General features: G+C 41.7%; 1 protein-coding gene across 16 annotated transcripts in view; it reads left to right on the forward strand.

Annotated features, from left to right (window-relative positions):
- The window catches only part of AMBRA1 (autophagy and beclin 1 regulator 1), a 175,740-nt gene that overhangs the window by 124,008 nt on the left and 30,515 nt on the right, over positions 1–21,217 (forward strand). For all 16 annotated transcript variants that reach the window (XM_027114839.1, XM_027114851.1, XM_027114841.1 and 13 more), the window contains 3 exons: positions 6,944–7,054; positions 19,612–19,800; positions 20,654–20,808. In XM_027114839.1, coding sequence (XP_026970640.1) covers positions 6,944–7,054; positions 19,612–19,800; positions 20,654–20,808 — 455 coding nt within the window. The remainder of the gene's footprint in view (positions 1–6,943; positions 7,055–19,611; positions 19,801–20,653; positions 20,809–21,217) is intronic.

Genomic DNA, 21,217 nt, shown 5'->3' on the forward strand with positions numbered 1-21,217 from the left:
TTGCGTTGGCTATTCTGGATCTTTTGCCTTTCCAGATAAACTTTAGAATCAGTTTTTTTGATATTCACAAAGTAATGTTCTAGGATTTTGACTGGGATTGCATTGAATCTATAGATCCAGTTAGGAAGAATTGACATCTTAACAGTGCTAAATATTCCTATCCATGAACATGGAGTATCTCTCCAATATTTTTTCAGATCTTTTGTGATTTGTTTCATCAGATAGATCTTGTACATGTTTTGTTAGATTTATACTTAAGGTTTTCATTTTTTTTGGTGCTAATATAAATGATATTGTATTTTTAACTTCAAATTCCAATTCCATTTATTTATTTATTCATTGCTGGCATATAGGAAAGCAGTTGACTTCTATCTTGCAACTTAATATAATCACTTAATAGTTCCAGGAGGTTTTGTTTTTTGCTTGTTGTTTTATTCTTTGGGATTTTCTACATAAACAATTATGTTATCTGTGAACAAAGAAAGTTTTATCTCTTCTTCTCCAATCTGTATACCTCTTACTTACTTTTCTTGTCTTATTGCATTAAGTAGGCTTCCAGTACAGTGTTGAAGAGGAATGGTGAGAGGAGACATCCTTGCTTGTTCCCAGTCTTAGGGGGAAAGCATATACAGTTAACCCTTGAACAATGTGGGGAGAAAGGGACTCTGACCCCCGCACAGTTGAAAATCCATGTATAACTTTACAGTCAGCCCTCCATATCTACTGTTCCACACGCTGGATTCAGCCAACTGCAAATCATGTAGTACTGTATACATATTTATTGAAAAAATCTGCATGTTAATGGACCCACATCGTTCAAACGCATATGTTTTTCTAGGGTCAACTGTCGTTTCTCACCTTTAAATGTAGCTATGGGTTTTTTGTAGACATTGTTTATCAACTTGAGAAGTTCCCCACTCTTCCCAGTTTGATGATAGTTTTTATCAAAAATAGGTTTTAGAGTTTGTCAGGTGCCTTTTCTGTATCTATTGATATGATCATATGAGTTTTCTTCTTTATCCTGTTGATGTGATGTATCATATTATTAACTGATTTTGAAATGTTTAACCAGCCTTGCCTACTGGAATAAATCCCCATTTGGTCATAGTGTGTAACTTTTTTTTTTATACATTATTATATTCAATTTGCCAACATTTTGTTGAGCATTTTTACTTCTGTGTTCATAAAAGATATTAGACTGTAGTTCTCCTTTCTTCAATGTTTTTGTCCAGTTTTGGTATCAGGGTAGTGCTGGCCTCAGAAGCAGTCCCACTTCTGTTTTCTTGAAGAGATTATGGAGATTTGGTGTAATTTCTTCCTTAGGTGTTTGGTAGAATTTACCAATGAACCCACCTGGGCCTGGCACTTTCTGTCTTAAGAGGTTTTTAATGATTGATTCAGTGTAATAGATATAGGCCTATTCAGAACATCTGTTTCTTCTTGTGTCAATTTTGGTAGTCTGTGTCTTTCAAGGAATTGGTCCATTTCACCTAGCTTATCAAACTTGTGGGCCTTGAGTTGTTCATAATAGTCCTTTACTATCCTTTTAGTGTCCATGGGATCAGTAGTGATAGCTTGTCTTTCATTTCTGGTATTAATAATTTGTATCTTCCCTCTTTTTTTCTTTGTTAGCCTGGCTAAAGGTTTATTGATTTTATTGGTCCTTTCAAAGAACCAGCTTTTGATTTCATTGATTTCTTTTTTCTCTGTTGATTTCCTGTTTTCAGTCTCACTGATTTCTGCTCTAATTTTGATTATTTCTTTTCTTCTGCTTACTTTGGATTTAATTTGCTCTTCTTTTTGTTTCCTAAAGTGGAAGTTTAAATTATTGATTTTAGATCTTTCTTCTTTTCTAGTATGTGCATTCAAAGCAGTAACATTCCCTCTAAACGCTGCTTTCACTACATCCCACAAATTTTAATTAGTTGTATTTTCATTTAGTTAAAAATATTTTAGGGCTTCCCTAGTGGCGCAGTTGTTGGGAGTCCGCCTGCTGATTCAGGGAACACGGGTTCGTGCCCCGGTCCGGAAAGATCCCACATGCCGCGGAGCGGCTGGGCCCATGAGCCATGGCCGCTGAGCCTGCGCATCCGGAGCCTGTGCTCCGCAACGGGAGAGGCCACAACAGTGAGGGGCCCGCGTACCGCAAAAAAATAAAAGAAAGAAAGAAAAAAATATTTTAAAATTTCTCTTGCGATGTCTTCTTTGAGCCATGTGTTACTTAAAGTGTGTTGCTTAATCTCCAAGTATTTAGAGATTTTTCAAGTTATCTTTCTGTTTCTGATTTCTAGTTTAATTTCCTTGTGTTCTGACAGCATACTTTGTATGATTTCAGTTCTTTTAAATTTGTTACAGTGTGTTTTGTGGACCAGAATGTGGTCTATCTTGGCCTAAGCTTTTTTTCAAGGAGAACATTACTAAGGAGTCTGGGTCCTATGCATTTGCTCTTAATTCTGAAATGAAGTGCTTCTCTTCCTTGGTCCTGGCACATTATTTGGGCCAGTCTCTTACAAAAGAACCTCTGTCTATGAGCTGTTGACTCCAGAGCTATACCTATAGAGGAGAAGCATACAGAGATTGGAGTAAATGATTAAATAATTTTAATGGTGGTCATTTATTAGACACTTACTATTTGCCATCACTTTACAATTATTATTTCAGTAAGTTTTCCAAATAGCCCTATAAGTTGAAAGGATTTTTATTATCTTTTTACAGATAAGGAAACTGAGGTTCAGAGAGATTGATTTACACAAAGTGATACTAATATAGGTACTAGCAGGAAGAGTCAAAATCGGGTCCATCTGATTCTGAAGCCCGTATTCTCAGAAACAATGTTAAAAACAGACACATGAGATCCCAGTTCAAGCCAAACTCTAATCCATGGCAGAAATGGAAAACTGGAAGTTTGCTAAAGGAATATTTGTATAATGCTGTGCCTTTTATTGGTTTCTCTCCAAAATCAGTATCTCCAACAGTTTTGGTGCCTTTAGCAGCAAGCATTCCAGTAGTAGTGCTTCCTAAGAGCACCTATCTTGGAGTAAAATGTAGGCTGTATTTATCTAACTTGGAGTTTCCCAACCAGGAATGATTTTGATCCCCAGGGAACATTTGACAATGTCTGGATACATTTTTGGTGGTCACAACTGGGTGACTACTGGCATCTAGTGGGAAGAGGCCAGGGGTACTGCTAAACATCCTGCAGTGCACAAGACCCACCCTACCCGCTAAACAAAGAATTATCTGACCCAAAATATCAATAGTGGAGGTTGAGAAACCCTGAGTCTAGCTTGTTCCATTCTGTTATTACTGAGAAAACCTTGATCCCTCAGAAATCCCTCAGCATTCTGTCAGGATTTGGTTTCCAAGGCTAAGTGCCTCCTATGTAAATACTTTGTGGGTCAGTCCATTAATTCATTCTGGCACATTTCCTGTACCTTGAGCTTAGTAGCCAGAGGCCTGTTAAATGGTTGGGCTTTTTTTTTAATAGGGTGCTACTTTTTCTTCCTGATGTTTCTTGAGAGACAGGCTCAGTTGGCCTGCAGCTCTTACAGAAGAGAACCTGGTGACAATAATCTGTTGCTGGCATCTTTAGCTCCCTAATCTATGTTTACGCGGCGCTGAAAATCAACTCTCCCTGCTGCCAGGCCCCATTCCTCCTTAACACTCTGGCACCACTGGCAGAAATTACCTCCCTAGTCTCTTCCACACAGTTCAACCATACATGATTATTTTATTGCACAGCTGTTTTCCAGAAGACGTTTCCTGAGGCATGGATATACAGGGTGCTTCTGGAGCTGTGAGTTGGAGCCTCAGTCATTTCTGTTCCAGTTGCAGATATATCCACAGCGCTCTTAAAGCATCTGGTATTTTCCTTAACTGTTTTCCTGTTTGTAGCTCTCGTCCTCTCCCCCAGATTTTAAGCTCCTACGATATGGGGTTTGTTTTTTCAATTTTTTTCGTATCCTGTCTTAGGAACTAGCATTTCTTTCATCATATACTAAGAAAATCAACTTGCCTTCTTCCATTTTGGGTTATATGCTATTCTGTTAAAAGTTGGAGGAAATTATAAGGAACTAAAATCATTTGAGAGAGACTGGTGGTCAGAGGCTGATATCAACCATCTAGATAAAGATAAGCAAGCCAGAGGAACAATTCATAAACTCAATGGAATTGAGCCTGGGTCCAAATAAAACTGAATAATTCTTTCCTGAGTAGTGGACCTTGGAATTTAAAAAGTTATTTTCATTATCAAGGAGGCCTAGAAAACTCAAGAAAGTTCCTATTAAGGAAGCCCTATAGGGGAACTTCCCTGGTGGCGCAGTGGTTAAGAATCCACTTGCCAATACAGGGGACATGGGTTCGATCCCTGGTCCAGGAAGATCCCACATGCTGCGGAGCAACTAAGCCTGTGTGCCACAACTGCTTGAGCCTGTGCTCTTCAGCCCGCGAGCCACAACTGCTGAGCCCGCGTGCTGCAACTACTGAAGTCCATGCACCTAGAGCCCATCCTCTGCAACAAGAGAAGCCACCACAATGAGAAGCCCGCACACCGCAGCGAAGAGTAGCCCCCGCTCGCTGCAACTATAGAAAGCCCTCGCGCAGCAACCAAGACCCAACACAGCAATAAATAGATAGATGGATAGATGGATAAATAAATAAATTTATTTATTTATTTACAAAAAGAAAGTCCTATAGGTAGCTTACCCTCCTCATGACCCAGAGGTTCAGCAAAATTTCCCAAGTCAGATATCATTATTACAGAATTCTCTGTAAAGTTTAAGCAAAGGCATATATTTACCTCATTTAAGCGATATGCCACAGGGCCCTCAATAGGGATTTTTTTTTTTTTTTTCTGCGTTGGGTCTTCGTTGCTGTGCACAGGTTTTCTCTAGTCGCGGCAAGCGGCGGCTACTCTTTGTTGCGGTGTGTGGGCTTGTCATTGTGGTGGCTTCTCTTGTTGTGGAGCACGGGCTCTAGAGCACAGGCTCAGCAGTTGTGGTGCACGGGCTTAGTTGCTCCACGACATGTGGGATCTTCCCAGGCCAGGGCTTGAACCCGTGTTCCCTGCAATGGCAGGCGGATTCTTAACGACTGCGCCACCAGGGAAGCCCCCTCAATAGGGATTTGAGGTCAGTGGGTCATTGACAGAACCCTCAAATGCTGTCTTTCTTAGGCCTTCAGAGAGATCATGACCATTTTGAACAATGTCTTTGAACCTGCAAGATTATAAAGAATGTATTGTTTGGATGGTATTGGTTTATCTAAAACAGTATTTCTCAACCTTTATTTTATCATTACCTTCCTAAGGAGCCTTTTTAGACATCTTTTTCCCTAATCACCCCCCTCCCATGAAATTTTAATATCACAGATAATGCTGTGTATCTGTTCATATACTGCAGTACTTTGGCAGGGACTGGGGATTGTACTCTCTAAGATTTTTCCCCCACCATGAATAGTTTTCACCCCCATGGGGGCAGTCCTGCCCATGTTGACGATATTTTAATCTAGAAGTATCATCATCTTGGGAATGAATTGTTTGTACCTTTCTTAACAAATTGAAACAGGGACAAAGACTCTATCAGTAAACTAATGTTAAAAAAGAGTCTTCTCATGCAATGGCCTGAAGCAACTGAGGAAGAGTGAGAAGACTACTTTTCTCATATTTCATAGCTTATATGGAGGACATTTTCTCTCTGAACAACCTCTTGACCATCTGAGGAAAGAACAGGGAAACACCAGGAGTAGCAGAGCAATAAATGCAGCGTTCTAAAAGGAGGGAAAAAAAAAAAAAGACAAGACCCTCTTGCAGTGAAATGCAGAGGAGGAAAATGGTGATACTGAAGAATCTGGGTATAGAACTGTCCATTGTTCCAAGGCTAGTCAGCTCTAACAAGTTCAGTTTCTCAAAGTCAGAGTTGACTTGCAGCAGAGAGTACCATTTAGGTTGTGTAGCACATAAGAATGTTCTATTCTCCCAAGAGGGTTTGGCTCTGTCTGATCAGAAGGGTGGGTGTGTATGAAATGCACCTCGGAAGGAGGAGGAGGAAGAGATGACATGTTCAAGTAAAATGAAATACAACTGCAAATTAAAGTGTCACCCTGTTTTAAAAAAATCCCTTTTTTATTTAATTGGTTACCAAGGAAAAAAATGTCATACAGAAGTGTATGTCTCAGGGAAAGTTAAACTGTGAGATGTTACAAGTGAATCTGGATTCAAGGAAGTTCTCCTGGGGTGGGGCAGGGCAGGAGTTATAAAATACTGCCTTAATAAAAATATCCTGAGGGGGAAAAGCTAGGCTCATAAATTTCTATTGTGTTACATGCCAGAGGTCCAGAAGAGATTAACAAATATTACCTCATTTGTTCTTTGCTGTCTCTCTCTATCCTATCAGCTGAATGCTGGCTGCCTCTTCCCTGGGGGAAGCCTCCTTTTGAGATGTTTTATTAGGAGGAAGGTCATATACAAAGGAGATGCTTTCTCCCAAAGGGTGCTGCTTACCACAAAGACATCCAGGGACTGAATGCTTTTCTGTGTTAATGGTGTCCTACCATTTTTCATGTGTCTTTCCCAGAATTTTTATGAACACCCATTTGTCTCTTTAGATTGTGAGCCTACCAGATAGGATATATACAGTACGTGCCACATTGTTGGCACTCAGTAAATGTTATGTAATAATGGGAAGGGGGGCTGATTTATATTATACTATACTATACTATACTATACTATATTGTATTATACTATATTTACATGTAGAATTGTTCTTGAGAAACATGTCTGGTTTCTCTGAGATAGAGACTTGACAGATAGGGCTTGTCAGCTTTCTTCAGCCTTAGTTGTGATTCTTTTTTCCCTTTTCTACTAATCCTAGTTTTGTCTCATGTTTGCAATGGAAACATATAGATAAACACTATAATGTGCTCTCTTTGTCTTCTCCCCAACCAGGGGCAGTGATTGGTGATGGACAGTCTGCCGTGGCCAGTAACATTGCCAATACTACCTACCGGCTCCAGTGGTGGGACTTCACTAAGTTTGACCTCCCAGAAATCAGTAATGGTAAGCCAAGGTAGAACTGGGGATACTGGTGGAAGGTCTGACTCTTACTGGTGAGCCAGAGCTCAGAAACCCACATAGCACTGGATTTTTCATCGCCTCGTTGAGCAGCTGACTGCCGTGTGCCATTTCTGCAGTTCTTCTCTGACTCTCGTTAAGCAATTCAACAAACGTGTATTGAGCACCCACCCTGAGCAGTGAACAATGCTTTGGTACAGTGATCAGAACAATGCTAAGGTGGACACCAAAATGAAGATATCTGCCCCAGGAGTTTACCGACTAGTAGTTCATTGTCGCAAGCCTAGAAGTTTGGGTGGAACTGAGAGGAAGAGAAGGAGAAGGGAGTGTAGGAACTGAGAGCCAGACCCTTGAGGAAAGACTACAGTGATGATAAACTCATTTATTAATCTAGATCTGAATAGAACAAAGGGAGTGGCCTGATTGATGTGTGATTTACAAACATGTCTGTCTGTTAGTCCATTTTCCCAGCTTCTACGAGTCCTCAATCCCATGTCCCAGTTGTTCGATTGAAACCACATCATTTTTTAAAAAATTAATTAATTAATTTATTTATTGGCTTTGTTGGGTCTTCCGTTGCTGTGTGCGGGCCCTCTCCAGTTGAAGCGAGTGGGGGCCACTCCTCGCCATAGTGCGAGGGCTTCTCACTGCGGTGGCCTCCCCTGCCACAGAGCACAGGCTCCAGGCGCTCAGGCTTCAGCAGTCTTGGCACACGGGCTTCAGTAGTTGTGGCTCGTGTGCTCCAGAGCGCAGGCTCAGCAGTTGTGGTGCACGGGCTTGGTTGCTCCACGGCATGTGGGATCTTCCCGGACCAGGGCCTGAACCCATGTCCCCTGCATTAGCAGGCGGATTCTCAACCACTGCGCCACCAGGGAAGCCCAATCACAGCATTTTAGACATCTCATTTCACTTTCTATCTGATGACGGACTCTCACACATCCTTGGGAAGTAGTGATTCAGCCTCTGCTTGAACACTTCAGATAGGTCACACTGTCTGATGAGTTGGCCCTAGTCCCTCACTGCTAAATTCCTGTTCAAATGTTTTTTCTTATACCCAGCCACCATTTCCCTTGCTGTCACTTCCTCCCATTGGTCCTAGTTCTACCTCTGAATCTCCATAGAGTAAGTTTAATGACGTCTCTTCTAAGTGACAGTTCTCAAGCTATTTGAAGATAAACTGCCATTTCCCTTTAAATCATTCTTTTTGGGCCAGAATTCCTGAGATTCCTTTTAGGATCTGGTTTTCAAATCCTTGACAGTTCTGCTCATTTCCCCTTTAAGCTTTGAGGTGGCAGAACAACGTAGAACACTCCAGATGAGAGCTGTCCAAAACAGAGTACAATGATGGTTTGGACAGTGTTAGTTCAGCTTAAGATTTCAACAGCTTTTTCTGAAGCCACTATTGAGTTTGCAGTTACTTAAAATTCCTTGATGGGACTTCCCTGGTTGCACAGTGGTTAAGAATCTGCCTGCCAATGCAGGAGACACGGGTTCGATCTCTGGTCCAGGAAGATCCCACATGCCGTGAAGCAACTAAGCCCATGCGCTACAACTACTGAGCCTGCACTCTTGAGCCTACGAGCCACAACTACTGGGCCCGTGTGCTGCAACAAGGGAAGCCACCGCAATGAGAAGCCTGCTCACCGGAATGAAAAGTAGCTCCTGCTCACCACAACTAGAGAAAGCCCGTGCACAGCAACGAGGACCCAATGAAGCCAAACATAAATAAATAATAAATAAATGTATTTATTTATTAAAAAAATACTTGATAACTATTAATAAACCAAGACTTTACTGTTCTGTACTACTTGTGCAGTTCGAATGTTTTAAAAACCAAAGGTTTGTATTTGTTTCTGTTAAGTTTTATCTTAATAGTGTCAATTGCTCTTCTTAGTTCCTGCCTCAACATTTTTTTGAACTTTGATTCAGCCCTTTTTTTCCCAACCTTACATCATCTTCTAATTTGATAAACATACTTTCTCTCTTTTTTTTTTTAACACTAAGTACTTTTTTTTCTTTTTTTTTTTTTTTTTTTGGCTGCATAGGGTCTTAGTTGCAGCATGAGGGCTCTTTTGTTGTGGCGGGAGTGCTTAGTTGCCCCGAGGCATGTAGGATCTTAGTTCCCCGACCAGGGATCAAACCTGAGTCCCCTGCATTGGAAGGTGGGTTCTTAATCACTGGACCACCAGGGAAGTCCCTCTGTCTTACTTTGTTTTTCTGGTTTTTAAAAAAATATTTATTTATTTACTTACTTGGTTGTGCCAGGTCTTAGTTATGGCAGGCGGGCTCCTTAGTTGAGGCATGAGAATTCTTAGTTGTGGCACGCATGTGGGATCTAGTTCCCTGACCAGGGATTGAACCCAGGCCCCCTGCATTGGGAGTGCAGACTGTTTTTTTTTTAAAAATAAACACATTTATTTATTTATTTTTGGCTGCATTGGGTCTTCGTTGCTGTGCGAGGGCTTTCTTGAGTTGCGGTGAACAGGGGTTAATCTTCGTTGCGGTGCGTGGGCTTCTCATTGTGGTGGCTTCTCTTGTTGCCAGGCACGGGCTCTAGGTGCGCAGGCTCAGTAGTTGTGGTTCGCAGGCTCTAGAGCACAGGCTCAGTAATTGTGGCACACGGGCTTAGCTGCTCCGTGGCATGTGGGATCTTCCTGGACCAGGGCTCGAACCCGTGTCCCCTGCATTGGCAGGTGGATTCTTAACCACTGCGCCACCAGGGAGTCCCGGGAGCGCAGACTCTTAACCAGTTGTGCCACCAGGGAAGTCCCCCCTCTGTCTTAACTTTGGATTGCTAGCAAAACTAGTGCATCAGTCAGGACTTTGCACCAAGCATTGTGGTATGTTCCTGTGGGCTTGCTCTGTGTCAGTTTTGGTTCACGAATTTGCACCTAGGCTTGGTTGTTCGCATGTGAAGCCCATATTTTTCTATCTTGTCTATAGGGTATTGTAAGAGTTGGTCAGATACCTTAAAGTAATCAAGATAGCCCCTTCTATAGCATTTCCCAGTATGCCAATCTTGGTATCCTTATCAGACCATGAAAATGAGGTCAATTTTTTCATGTCCTGATCTTAGTGAAACCTCAGTAGCAATCATTTTTTTCTAAGTGCTTTTAAGCCGCATGTTCAATAATATATTGTTTACTAGAAATCAAATGCAATCTACCGTTTCCCTTATTAAATACTGTTTGCTTGTTTATAGATTTCTGGCCCAGGTGTTTGCCATAATTTTCCCTAGGTACTTTGTTTCGTTATTTTATTTGCTTCGTTTCTTTTATTATAATCTGAAATACATTTACCAAAGATTTTTAAAATATAAAAGGATATACAGTGAAAAGTTTCCCAACCCTGCTCCCAGCTACCCACCACTCCACCCCATAGGCAACCACAATGAGCAGTGTCTTGCATACCTCTTCAACGATATCGTATGTATATACAAGTACATGCAAATGTTTGTTTTTCCACCTCTACTTAACCTAAATGGTAGCATGTTATACATACTTTTCTTTCTGTACCTTGCTTTCTTTACTTTATGTCTTGGTGATCTTTCCGTATCAGTACATAAAGCATTTACTCAATTCTTTTTTAATGGCTGGCTAGTATCCCACTGTCCTTTATATATATATATATATATATATATACACATATATATATATATATACACACACACACACATATACATATTTATTTATTTATTTATGGCTGTGTTGGGTCTTTGTTGCTGCACGTGGGCTTTCTCTAGTTGTGGCAAGCGGGGACTACTCTTTGTTGTGGTGCGCGGGCTTCTCATTGCAGTGGCTTCTCTTGTTGCAGAGCACAGGCTCTAGGCATGCGGGCTTCAGTAGTTGTGGCACACAGGCTCAGTAGTTGTAACTCGCGGGCTCTAGAGCGGAGGCTCAGTAGTTGTGGCACACGGGCTTAGTTGCTCCGCGGCATGTGAGACCTTCCTGGACCAGGCAGGCAGATTCTTAACCACTTTGCCACCAAGAAAGTCCCCCCACTGTCCATTTTTTAACCAGTTATTTTTTAACCAGTGTTCTGCTGAGGAATTTTTTTTTTTTTTTTTTTTTTTTTGTCTGCTCCGGGTCTTAGTTGTGGCACGTGGGATGTTCGTTGTGGCATGCAGAATCTTTAGTTGCAGCATGCGGGATCTAGTTCCCTAACCAGGGATTGAACCCAGGCCACCTGCGTTGGGAGTGTAGAGTCTTGACCCCTGGAACACCAGGGGAGCCCCTCTGCTGAGGAACTTTTAAGTTGTTTCCAGTCTTTTGCTATACAAACCATGCCACAGTTTGTCATTTTGCACATGTGCAAGTATAACATAGGATAAATTCCTAGAAATGGAATTGTAGGGAGGAAGAATATGTAGATTCGTGATTTCGGTAGATACTGCTAAATCACCCTCTGTAGAGATGATACCAATTTATACACTCGCTTGTGGTTCGTGAGGGTGCATGTGTCCCTAAACTCTTGCTTGTAGAATGTGCTATCATATTTTGGGGTATTTACAAATCTGATGGTAAAAAATACTATGTAGGTGGGACTTCCCTGGCGGTCCAGTGGTTAGGGCTCTGCACTTCCACTGTTGGGGGCGAGGGTTCAGTCCCTGGTCAGGAAACTAGGATCCTGCAAGCCGCGTGGTGTAGCCAAAAAATAGTATGTAGGTATTTTAAATTTGTATTTCTCATATTATAAACCAGGTTGTGTGGCTCTGCATACATTTAGGCACATGTGTTGCCTTTTCTTGGCTTGTCTCTGTGCTTTACCTATTTTTTTTTTATTGTGTTATTGATCTTTTCCTTACCAGTTCTACAGGAGCTCTTTATAAATCAGAAAATTAACTCATAATAGGAGTTTCCTGGTTGTCATTTGTCTTTTGACTCTGCTGAAGGTTATTTTTGTCATAGAACTTATTTTAAGTAGTCAGAATTATCCAACTTTCCTTTTATGGTTCCTAGATTTTGTGGCAGCATCAAGAAGATCAGTTAGTACTTTTATATTTTAGTTTTTTCCTTTAAATCTTTGATTCATCAGAAGTTTAACCTAGTGCTAAATAAGCAGAGTATGATCCAACTTTTCTCCCACGTGCTACTCATTTGTCGCAACCAGTTTATAAAATGATCTATTTGTCCCCATTGATTTGGGATGTCACTTTCATCCTGTTAATTTCCTGTTGAGTATTTGGATGTATTTATTCTGTCTCTTCTGTCCCAGGGATCTGTCTTGATTATTCATGTAACAGTACCATATTGGTTTAAGTTTGAGGCTCTGTTTTAGAATCTGGTAGGACTAGTCTCCTCTTGTTATTTTTTTAATCCAAAATTTCTTGCTTGCTTGAACATTTTGGTTTTCTGTATGGACTTTAAAACTACCTCGCTTCTTCCCTTCACCCCCCTGAAAAAATTCTGTTAGTGTAATTAATGCGATCGTATTGAACATATAAAGTAACTTAAGGAGACTCAATATTGTTATGGTATCTTCTTATGTAAGAACATGGTATGATTTTTCAGTTTCTCCAGGTCTCTCTTGTGGTCTTAGGAATGTTTTAAAGTTTTCTTCGTGTAATTTTATACATTTTTAAAGTTTATTGTTACAAGCTTTAAAAAAAATTTCTATTTTACTGAATTTGTTTACTAATTATAGTTGTTATTCAATTAAATCTCATGGGTTTTCTAAGTATGTTATCTGTAAATAGTATTAATTTTACCTCCTCTGTTCCAAGTTGTACACCTGTGATTTCTTCCTCTTGTCTAAGTGCATTGGCTGCTACCATCAGAACAATGTTAAATAATAGCAGGCATCCTCATATCATTTCAGTAGAAAAACTTCTAGCTTTTTCCCAGTAAGCATATTGCTGACTTTTGGGTTGAACCAGAACTAGTTTATTGTTTTAAGGAAGTCATTATTCTTATTTTATTGTGAGTTTTTAATCAAGAATATACTCGGAATTCCCTGGCGGTTCAGTGGTTAGGACTCCCCCCCTAACCGCCCCCGCAAAAAAAAAGAATAGATGTTAAATTTAGGCCTGCCTTATCAGCATCTCTGAAGATGATCATGTTTTTTTCTCTCCTTTGACGTAATAATGAGATCATTATGGGTTTTTTTAAACAAGTATCTGGAGACTTAATTGACCTTAAATTAATTTTTAAATCCCAATAGTACCAATAAACATCCCTTGATTATTATTGTTTTTAATTTATCTATTTTTGGCTGCGTTGGGTCTTCATTGCTGCGCGGGCTTTCTCTAGTTGTGATGAGCAGGGTCTACTCTTCGTTGTGGTGCGCGGGCTTCTCATCGTGGAGGCTTCTCTTGTTGCGGAGCACGGGCTCTAGGCATGCAGGCTCCAGTAGTTGTGGCTCGCGGGCTCTAGAGCGCAGGCTCAGTAGTAGCAGTGCATGGGCTTAGTTGCTCCATGACTTGTGGGATCTTCCCAGACCAGGGCTTAAACCCGTGTCCCCTGCATTGGCAGGCGGGTTCTTTTTTTTTTTTTTTTTTTTGGCAGGTGGGTTCTTAACCACCACCACCACCAGGGAAGCCCCGAAATCATTATGTTGATAGATTCTGTAATATTGAACCCAACCTTACATCCCTTGAATAAACCCCACCTGGTTCATGGTATATGCTTTAACATTAAATTCTTTCCGTGTAGCTTGCTAATAATTTACTTAAGAGTTTTTTCCTTGAAATTTGTGAGATGGATCTATCCTATTCTTTTTCATAAAATCTATGAGTTTTGGTATCAGTGTTATGCTTGTGTTACAAATATAATTTGAAAGTTTTTCTTTTTGTCTGGAACAGCTTAAATAGTATTGGAATTACCTGGTACTTTTTATACTTTAAAGGTCTGAGCCTGATGCTTTTTTCTTCCCTTTTTTTCACAAGCATAGGGAGAGGTAGTTCTTTGATAACGTTTTCTTTGTGAACTGTCCTGTGATGGTTAAGCAAATGAACTCTTCAGCCAAAATGTCCAGGTTCAAGTTTTGCTCAGCCACCTTCTAGCAGTGTGACCTTGGTTACTTAATCTCTCTACACCTTAGTTTCCTTGTCTATAAAATGAGGGTTATAATAGTGCCAACCTCATAGGATTGTTAGGAGAATTAAATTAGTTAACATTGATACACGTCAGGCACTCTGAACGGCATCTGGCACTTTCTGTAGTAAATGGTCAGTAAATGTTAGCTCTTTTTATCATGTCTTTTTCTTGGAAATTATACCGTGATTCTTTGAGAGTATGGCTATAATTCTAAAGTCACCCCTGCCCCTGTTTTCAGTACTCTGAGAGGTGTATTTTCCATCTCTGTAAAGTGATGTTCATGTAAAAAAGATAGTTCTCTTTTAACCTGTTGCCTCTTCTGTAATTGGCTTCTGATCCTTCTGAAGCACGTTGTTTCTCCCCAGTTGGAGACAATTTTCTTTGATAGAAAAACCAAATATTCAGAAGAATACAGGCATTGGATATGCTGCTAGCAGAGCTGAGACGGTCTTTTTGGTTGTCCTTAACATTCTTTGTACAAGCCTCCACTTGTTCTGACTACAACTTCCTGTCATTCACCTTCTGTGTTCCTTCTTACTTCCTTTGATCATGGCTGTTGTAAAACCTGAGCTGATCAAAAAGCATCATGTGCAACCAGATTGACTCATTTAGTTTGGCTCACCTTTCTTCCTCATTTAAGTCCTGTGCGGTGTTAGAATTCTGCTTTTTAAAAGTGCCCTATTTTTCTCAGAGTTTTGGCCTTGGGAAATACTTGGCATTCTAGGAGTTTAGGGTGTATATGTCTGATGGTGGCCAGTGTTCCTTGCCATGGTATTACCCTCTAGAATGACAGTCATTTTCACCTGAGGCTCCTGTAATTAACTCTAACTGCTTTTCCTGGTTGGTCTGAATAAAGTCTAGTTACAGTTCTGAATCTGGTAGATTCAGCTGTCAGCAGAGTTCAGTTGGGAATCTGTAGGATTTGTTTCTGAACCTTGCATACTTCCCAGAGGAGGGAAGTGTTTGGCTTTGGCACAGCTCATGCCTGGGAGCCACTGGCCCTCAGTTTTACTCACGTGTTCAGCAGCCACTGTGTTGTTAAGAGGTCATCTGACTTATCTGAATTGAATTTAACTCTTTTCTAGAATTAGGCTAAAGAGTGTTACCACCTGTTTCTCTTAGTTGAGATACAGGATTAATGAATTACTATCTGTAAAGCGTTTAGAAATTTGTGAATAAGGCCTCATATAACATAGATAATTTTGAAACCACTCTCATGGGAAAAAAAACAGCTCATTAGATTCACTGTGGTTTTTAAGAGTGAACTCTTATGGGAGAATAGCATTAGTCACCAGGGTGCCCTGACGGAACGGACCTTAAGAAACCCAGGGGCTGAGCAGTGTGTGGGGCGCACACACATCCAGAGAGGATGTAGTGATTGGTGCCGTTGGGAATGCTTATATAGTGTCATTGGAGCTCTGTGCAGGAGGTCCTATTCTGAACTCTGAGGGCTCAGAGATAGTGAAAAGGAAATTTTCCTGCTGATTTAAACCCCTTTGGGTTTTCCAAATCCATATCTAATGTATTTGTAAAAGTACTGCAACTGCTCATCACTCCCGTGGCCTCATCTGGCCAGCCAGCAACAGGCTACAAACCGATCTTTGTACAAGGTGTTTGTTTATAATTTATGGAGCTGATAGAAAGGCAGAGCCCTCTGCTCCTCCAGGCATCAGTACTTCTTACCCCTCCCATTCCCTGCTAGGGCATTTTAACTTGGAAATCATTTATAATTAGGAGGAGATTACATTGCACAGTCTGGAACATGGCTTCCTGCTGTCTTCTGCATCGTTTTTGCTCCTCCTGGAGCTGCCCCCTGAAGCTCTTAAGCAGTTTTGATTTGAAAAATCCTTTCTTTCCTAGACTTTATTTCCATTCTCAGCTGCCCAGCTAACTGCTCCATCATCATTCCCCACAATTGTTTTGCCTTTAAGTGCAGGGCAGTTTCCTGGAGCTCCAGCTCAGGGGTCAAGGACTGTTTGGTGAGACAGCAGTTTTCAAGTGTGGTCCCAGACCAGCAACATCAGACGCCTGGGAACTTGCTAAAAATACAAATTCTCAGGCCTCACCCCAGCATTCTGTGTTTTAATAAGCCCTCCAGGTGATTATGATGCATGCTGAAACTTGAGAACCACTGTGGTAAGGCAAGGCAGGGAGCAGAACAAAGATTTCTAGTGGTGTGTGGGTTGCCACTGTCTTAAACTGTATTTAACTTCACCTTTTTCTCTACCTGCTTACATCATTATTGAGTCCAAAAAGGATGAGCTCTCCTTGTCATTAGTGCATTACTTTGCTATGGCCTGAGAAAAGAAGTAACAGAGACCCAGGAAATCTCTCCCTTTGTAAATTAACTCATCAAAATTTCAGCCTTACGAGAAGAAGCTGCATGAGCGAATTGAAGCAGTGACCACTCACCACTGTAACTGAACATTTCCATTTCCATTCCATGTTCCATCTGAACATTTCCATTTCCATTGCTTGTTGTATATTAATTTCCATGAAATTAATATACAACAAGCAATAAATGTAAATTGCTAATTGGAGCTTTGAAATATTAATGAAACTGTAAACACACCACCCACTACTCAGTGAAGCTACCAGATCACTCTGTGCCTACTACATCCCCTTCATTATGGTAGAAGTAAAACCCTAGATCCCTAGCTGTACAAGTTCTGAAAGGGAAACATGCTGCTGGAGAAGCTCCATTTTAATTTTTAGCATTCTCTTTTCACTTGTTATTTGCATATCTCTCTCTGAGCTCACTGCAGGAACTGGGAGCAGTTGTGAAATTGGGTGGAGTTGAGGGGAGGGGACAAAATTTGGGAGATGGCCATTGACTTGGAATCATCATACTACAGTACAAACACAAACACCATGGCTTGAATTTGAGGCTGACAAAATGCTTTTTGTCTATATGCCCAGTTTTTCGTGGGCTTAGAGCCGAGCCTCCCAAGAGAAGGAAAACCTTACTTGTACTTTCCCCCTCACCCGCAGACCCCTCTTAGTAATTAATCTGGCAGTATCTAGTTCAGTGCTTTTTTAATGTTGGTGGTGAGTTTTGAGGGTCATTGTAGGCTTCTATATGTTTGACTGAATTGCAGGTTAACACATACAAGCTAGATACCTGTAACAGCAAGATAGAAAAGCCGACTTTCATAAAATACTCACCATGCATTTTTGGGACATTAAATGTAGATAAAATGGAAACCATACAAAGCTGTCTTAAAGCCCACAGAGTCCCATTTCCTTTTCTGTTTATTTTCATGTCCTACTTAATACTTGTCATTGCTTTCTTTCTCTTTCTGCCTTTGATGGTTGCAGCCTAAATTGTCAGTTTGTTTTTACCTTTCTGAGGATTGTGCCAACATAAAGGTTAGAAAACCAAGATGGACTCACTTTTTTTTTTTTTAATTTATTTTATTTTTGGCTGTGTTGGGTCTTTGTTGCTGCACGCGGGCTTTCCTCTAGTTGCAGCGAGCCGGGGCTACTCTTCGTTGCGGTAGGCAGGCTTCTCATTGCATTAGCTTCTCTTGTTGCAGAGCATGGGCTCTAGGCACGCGGGCTTCAGTAGTTATGGCACGCGCAGGCTCAGTAGTCATGGCTCGCGGGCTCTAGAGTGCAGGCTCAGTAGTTGTGGCGCAGGGGCTTAGTTGCTCCGCGGCATGTGGGATCTTCCTAGACCAGGGCTCGAACCCGTGTCCCCTGCATTGGCAGGCAGATTCTTAACCACTGCGCCACTAGGGAAGTCCCTGGACTCACTCTTGAAGCTCCCGCAGTTGCTTTGGTTCTGTATCCCCAACTGTAATCATGTGTCAGTCCTGGGACGGGGGAGGAGATTATCTTTTTGGCAACAGGCTTGGGACCCTGAGTAAGGAGCAGACAGTCTCAATGCTAACTAGATAAATCTAGCCATACAGGCTCGAGCAGATGGTGGGTTGGAAGTTGAGCAGTACAGAGCCCTAATGGTGATAGCAATGAGTATTTGGATGTCATTATCTTATTAGTTAGCAAACAGAACCATCCTTGTGGTCCCTCCTCAGCTTTATGTGTAATGGTGCTGTAGGTGTCAGCCCCCAGGAGTTGGCACAATAGCCTAATCAATGTGTTCTGATGTCTTTTTTGATCTCCTCTGTCATCTCTATGGCTTCATTAACAACACACACAGGGAAAGGGGGATGGATATAGAGTTTTAGAAATCACTGTGAATCCCTGATCCCATAAGTCTCAAGTTCCCCCTGGAAAGCAGCTCTTTGTTTTGTTTTCCTTAAGGTAATTTCCTGGGGAAACTTGCCCTTGACCTTCCTGGTCAGGCCATTTGGCTTCCTGGAGTAGATCACCTGGAATCTGGTGAGGGCAGTTGAGCTTGCCTTTTTGTTTGTTTTAACCATAATGCCTCTGACAGTGGACATCTGAAGTGATCTCCTTCAAATAAGAGAAAGTGAATTAGTCTCTTTGCATGTAAGTAGATCTAAATGAGACAGAGCCCAGAGGAGCTTGATCCCTTTGGATGTGTTGTGCTGTTCTGCTCATGCCCATGGTGTGGGCCATCTGATTCCAGGCTCACATCAAGGGTAGGCCACTTCCTCCCGTCAGGGATTTGCACAATGGGCCTCAGAGAGGGATTCAAATGAAAACCGGAACAAATCATGCGGGCGCAGCCCCAGAGCTAGCTAACATCTCATTAGTCCTGTCATGTGGCACGATTCTCCCCACCGACAGGCATTCCTCCACCCCACCTCCAACCCCACCCGTTCCGTCGCTGGTGCTGAGCGTGCCTGCTGCCTGGCTGACTGTGCTTAATTCTCAGTAACTGCTATGTGCAGACTGGGGCTGCCCATGGTCATTGGCTTATGGTATGGGTGAGGGATAGAGCGTAGTGAGAAATGAAAATAGTTCCAGCCATCCAGCCAGGGCTAGGCTTTGTTTCTCTTCATCCTCTCTTGTGGAATTAGGGATTAGCATTAGCAAGGAGCCGTCCAGAAGACTGAAGTCCCTAAATGCTCCAGTTTTCTTAAATGAGAAAATAAGACGAAAACTGGTGAAATGATTTCCTTCTCCAAGGTCACATAGAGTTGGGGAGTAGGATTCTCACCCCCAAGGAAGTTTTACCTGGATCACCTATTTCTTGGAATCAGTGGGTTTACATTTTCATTCATCTCAGTTTTGGACAATAACAGCTGTTGAGTGGCTCTCCAGGAACAATTTTTAATAACTTTTTCCCTAGCTCAACTCTCAAATGATGTTTCCTAAGTGTGAGCTAAGACTCAGCATGTGGTTATGGTTGTGTTGACTCTCTGTAGTTTCCTATTAAAGTGGTAGAAGAGACATATCTTTTGTGTGTCTTGTGTTGCTTGTTCCATGACATTTTAGTTTGATAAGGCAGCCTTTAGTATTTCTAGAGAGGGTTCAGGTTCAGGCCCTTAGAGAGGCCCCCAGATTTCTTGACCCAGAATTTTTTATACCATCAACTCCAAACTTTCTTACCCTCTTTTCTTTCTTTGTCTGATGCAGCCTCCATGAATGTGCTGGTGCAGAACTGCAAGATCTACAATGATGCCAGCTGTGACATTTCTGCAGATGGCCAGCTTCTGGCGGCTTTCATCCCTAGCAGCCAAAGGGGCTTTCCTGATGAAGGCATCCTGGCAGTGTACTCTCTGGCCCCCCATAACCTGGGCGAAATGCTCTACACCAAGCGATTTGGTAAGGGATAGGAAGCCCAACCTAGTGACAAAGGGATGCTGGTACCTTGGCCTGGGCATTCCTAGGTGAGGTATAGCTTAGGTGGGAGTAATGGTCACATACTGCCCCTGCTTCACTGGGGCACGTGTCAGAGGAAGATTGCTTTGTGCTGGCTGGTAGCATTGCAGAAGAATCTCAGAATAAGAGTCCTCCCTACCACAGTGGCATCACCAGCATACTCCTGTTGTTATGGGCAGGAATAAGGGAGAGCTTCGTTCTTGGCCATGGCTTGGGGAAGTGGGCACACACACACTGCAAGGCCGTTTGGCATTGTGTATTAAAAGCCCCCAAAATGTATGTTCTCTTTGATCCAGTAATTTCACTTCTAAGGAAATAATCAGAAAACTATGCAAGATTTATTCAGAAGGATGTTCACAGCAGTGTTATTTATCATAGAGAAAAATGTCAAATTGTGAAGAGTTGCTTAAAGAAATAATGGTGCACTAATAAGGCAGAATACCATTTGGCCTTTAAAATGCTCTTACAGAAGACTATTTAATGGTGAAAAATGTTCGCAATGGATGAAGTGAAAAAAGTAGATTTCAAAATAGTATTTACAGTATAATAATTTTTTAATGTGATTCTATGATAATACTGATTAGCATTTATTAAGTACTTTTTATGTGTCAAACACTGTACTCAATACTTTACATGCCTTCTCATTGTACTCTTCACTACAATCCTATGAGATTAACCCCAGGATGACCAAACAAAGATGAAGATTACAGAGAAAGAGAAAAGACTAAGAGGGAAAATTATTCCCTTGTAATAACAAGAACTCTGGGAGATGTCTCTCTGTTTTTCTGGCCCTCAGGTCCCAATGCCATTTCAGTGAGCCTGTCCCCGATGGGTCGATATGTAATGGTGGGCTTGGCCTCACGAAGGATCCTGCTGCACCCCTCCACGGAGCACATGGTGGCCCAGGTCTTCAGGCTGCAACAGGCCCATGGTGGCGAGACCTCCATGAGGGTGAGTGCATTGCTCGTGGCTTCACTGTATGGCGGCTCTCCTAGGCCTGGCTGGCAGGGTAATGCAGGACAAGGTTGTGGTCTCCCAGCCAGGACCAGAGATGTCATGCCCATAAGGAGCCAGGAAGGACTCCAGTCCAGCCTAGTAATGACCAGCAGGCCGCACTTTTGGAAGCTCTGGACTGTTAAAAGGCAGGGGCTTTCTCATACCCTAAATCATGAGCTGGGTCCCCAGAGGCCTGAAAGGATCTTTGCATAAAGACCAAACTGAATACTTCCTTACCTCAACATGAAACCTTTAGTCTGGAGATACACAGAGAACCCAATGAAATATTTATGCTTCTTTTTAAAATAAATTTTTCAGGACGCAAGCTATAAAAAGAGATAGATAGTATACTATGAAATGTTCT

Source organism: Aethalodelphis obliquidens, unplaced genomic scaffold, assembly GCF_003676395.1.
Source record: "Aethalodelphis obliquidens isolate GAN/ISIS:26980383/991018 unplaced genomic scaffold, ASM367639v1 scaffold14, whole genome shotgun sequence".
In the NCBI taxonomy this organism is placed as follows: Eukaryota; Metazoa; Chordata; class Mammalia; order Artiodactyla; family Delphinidae; genus Aethalodelphis; species Aethalodelphis obliquidens.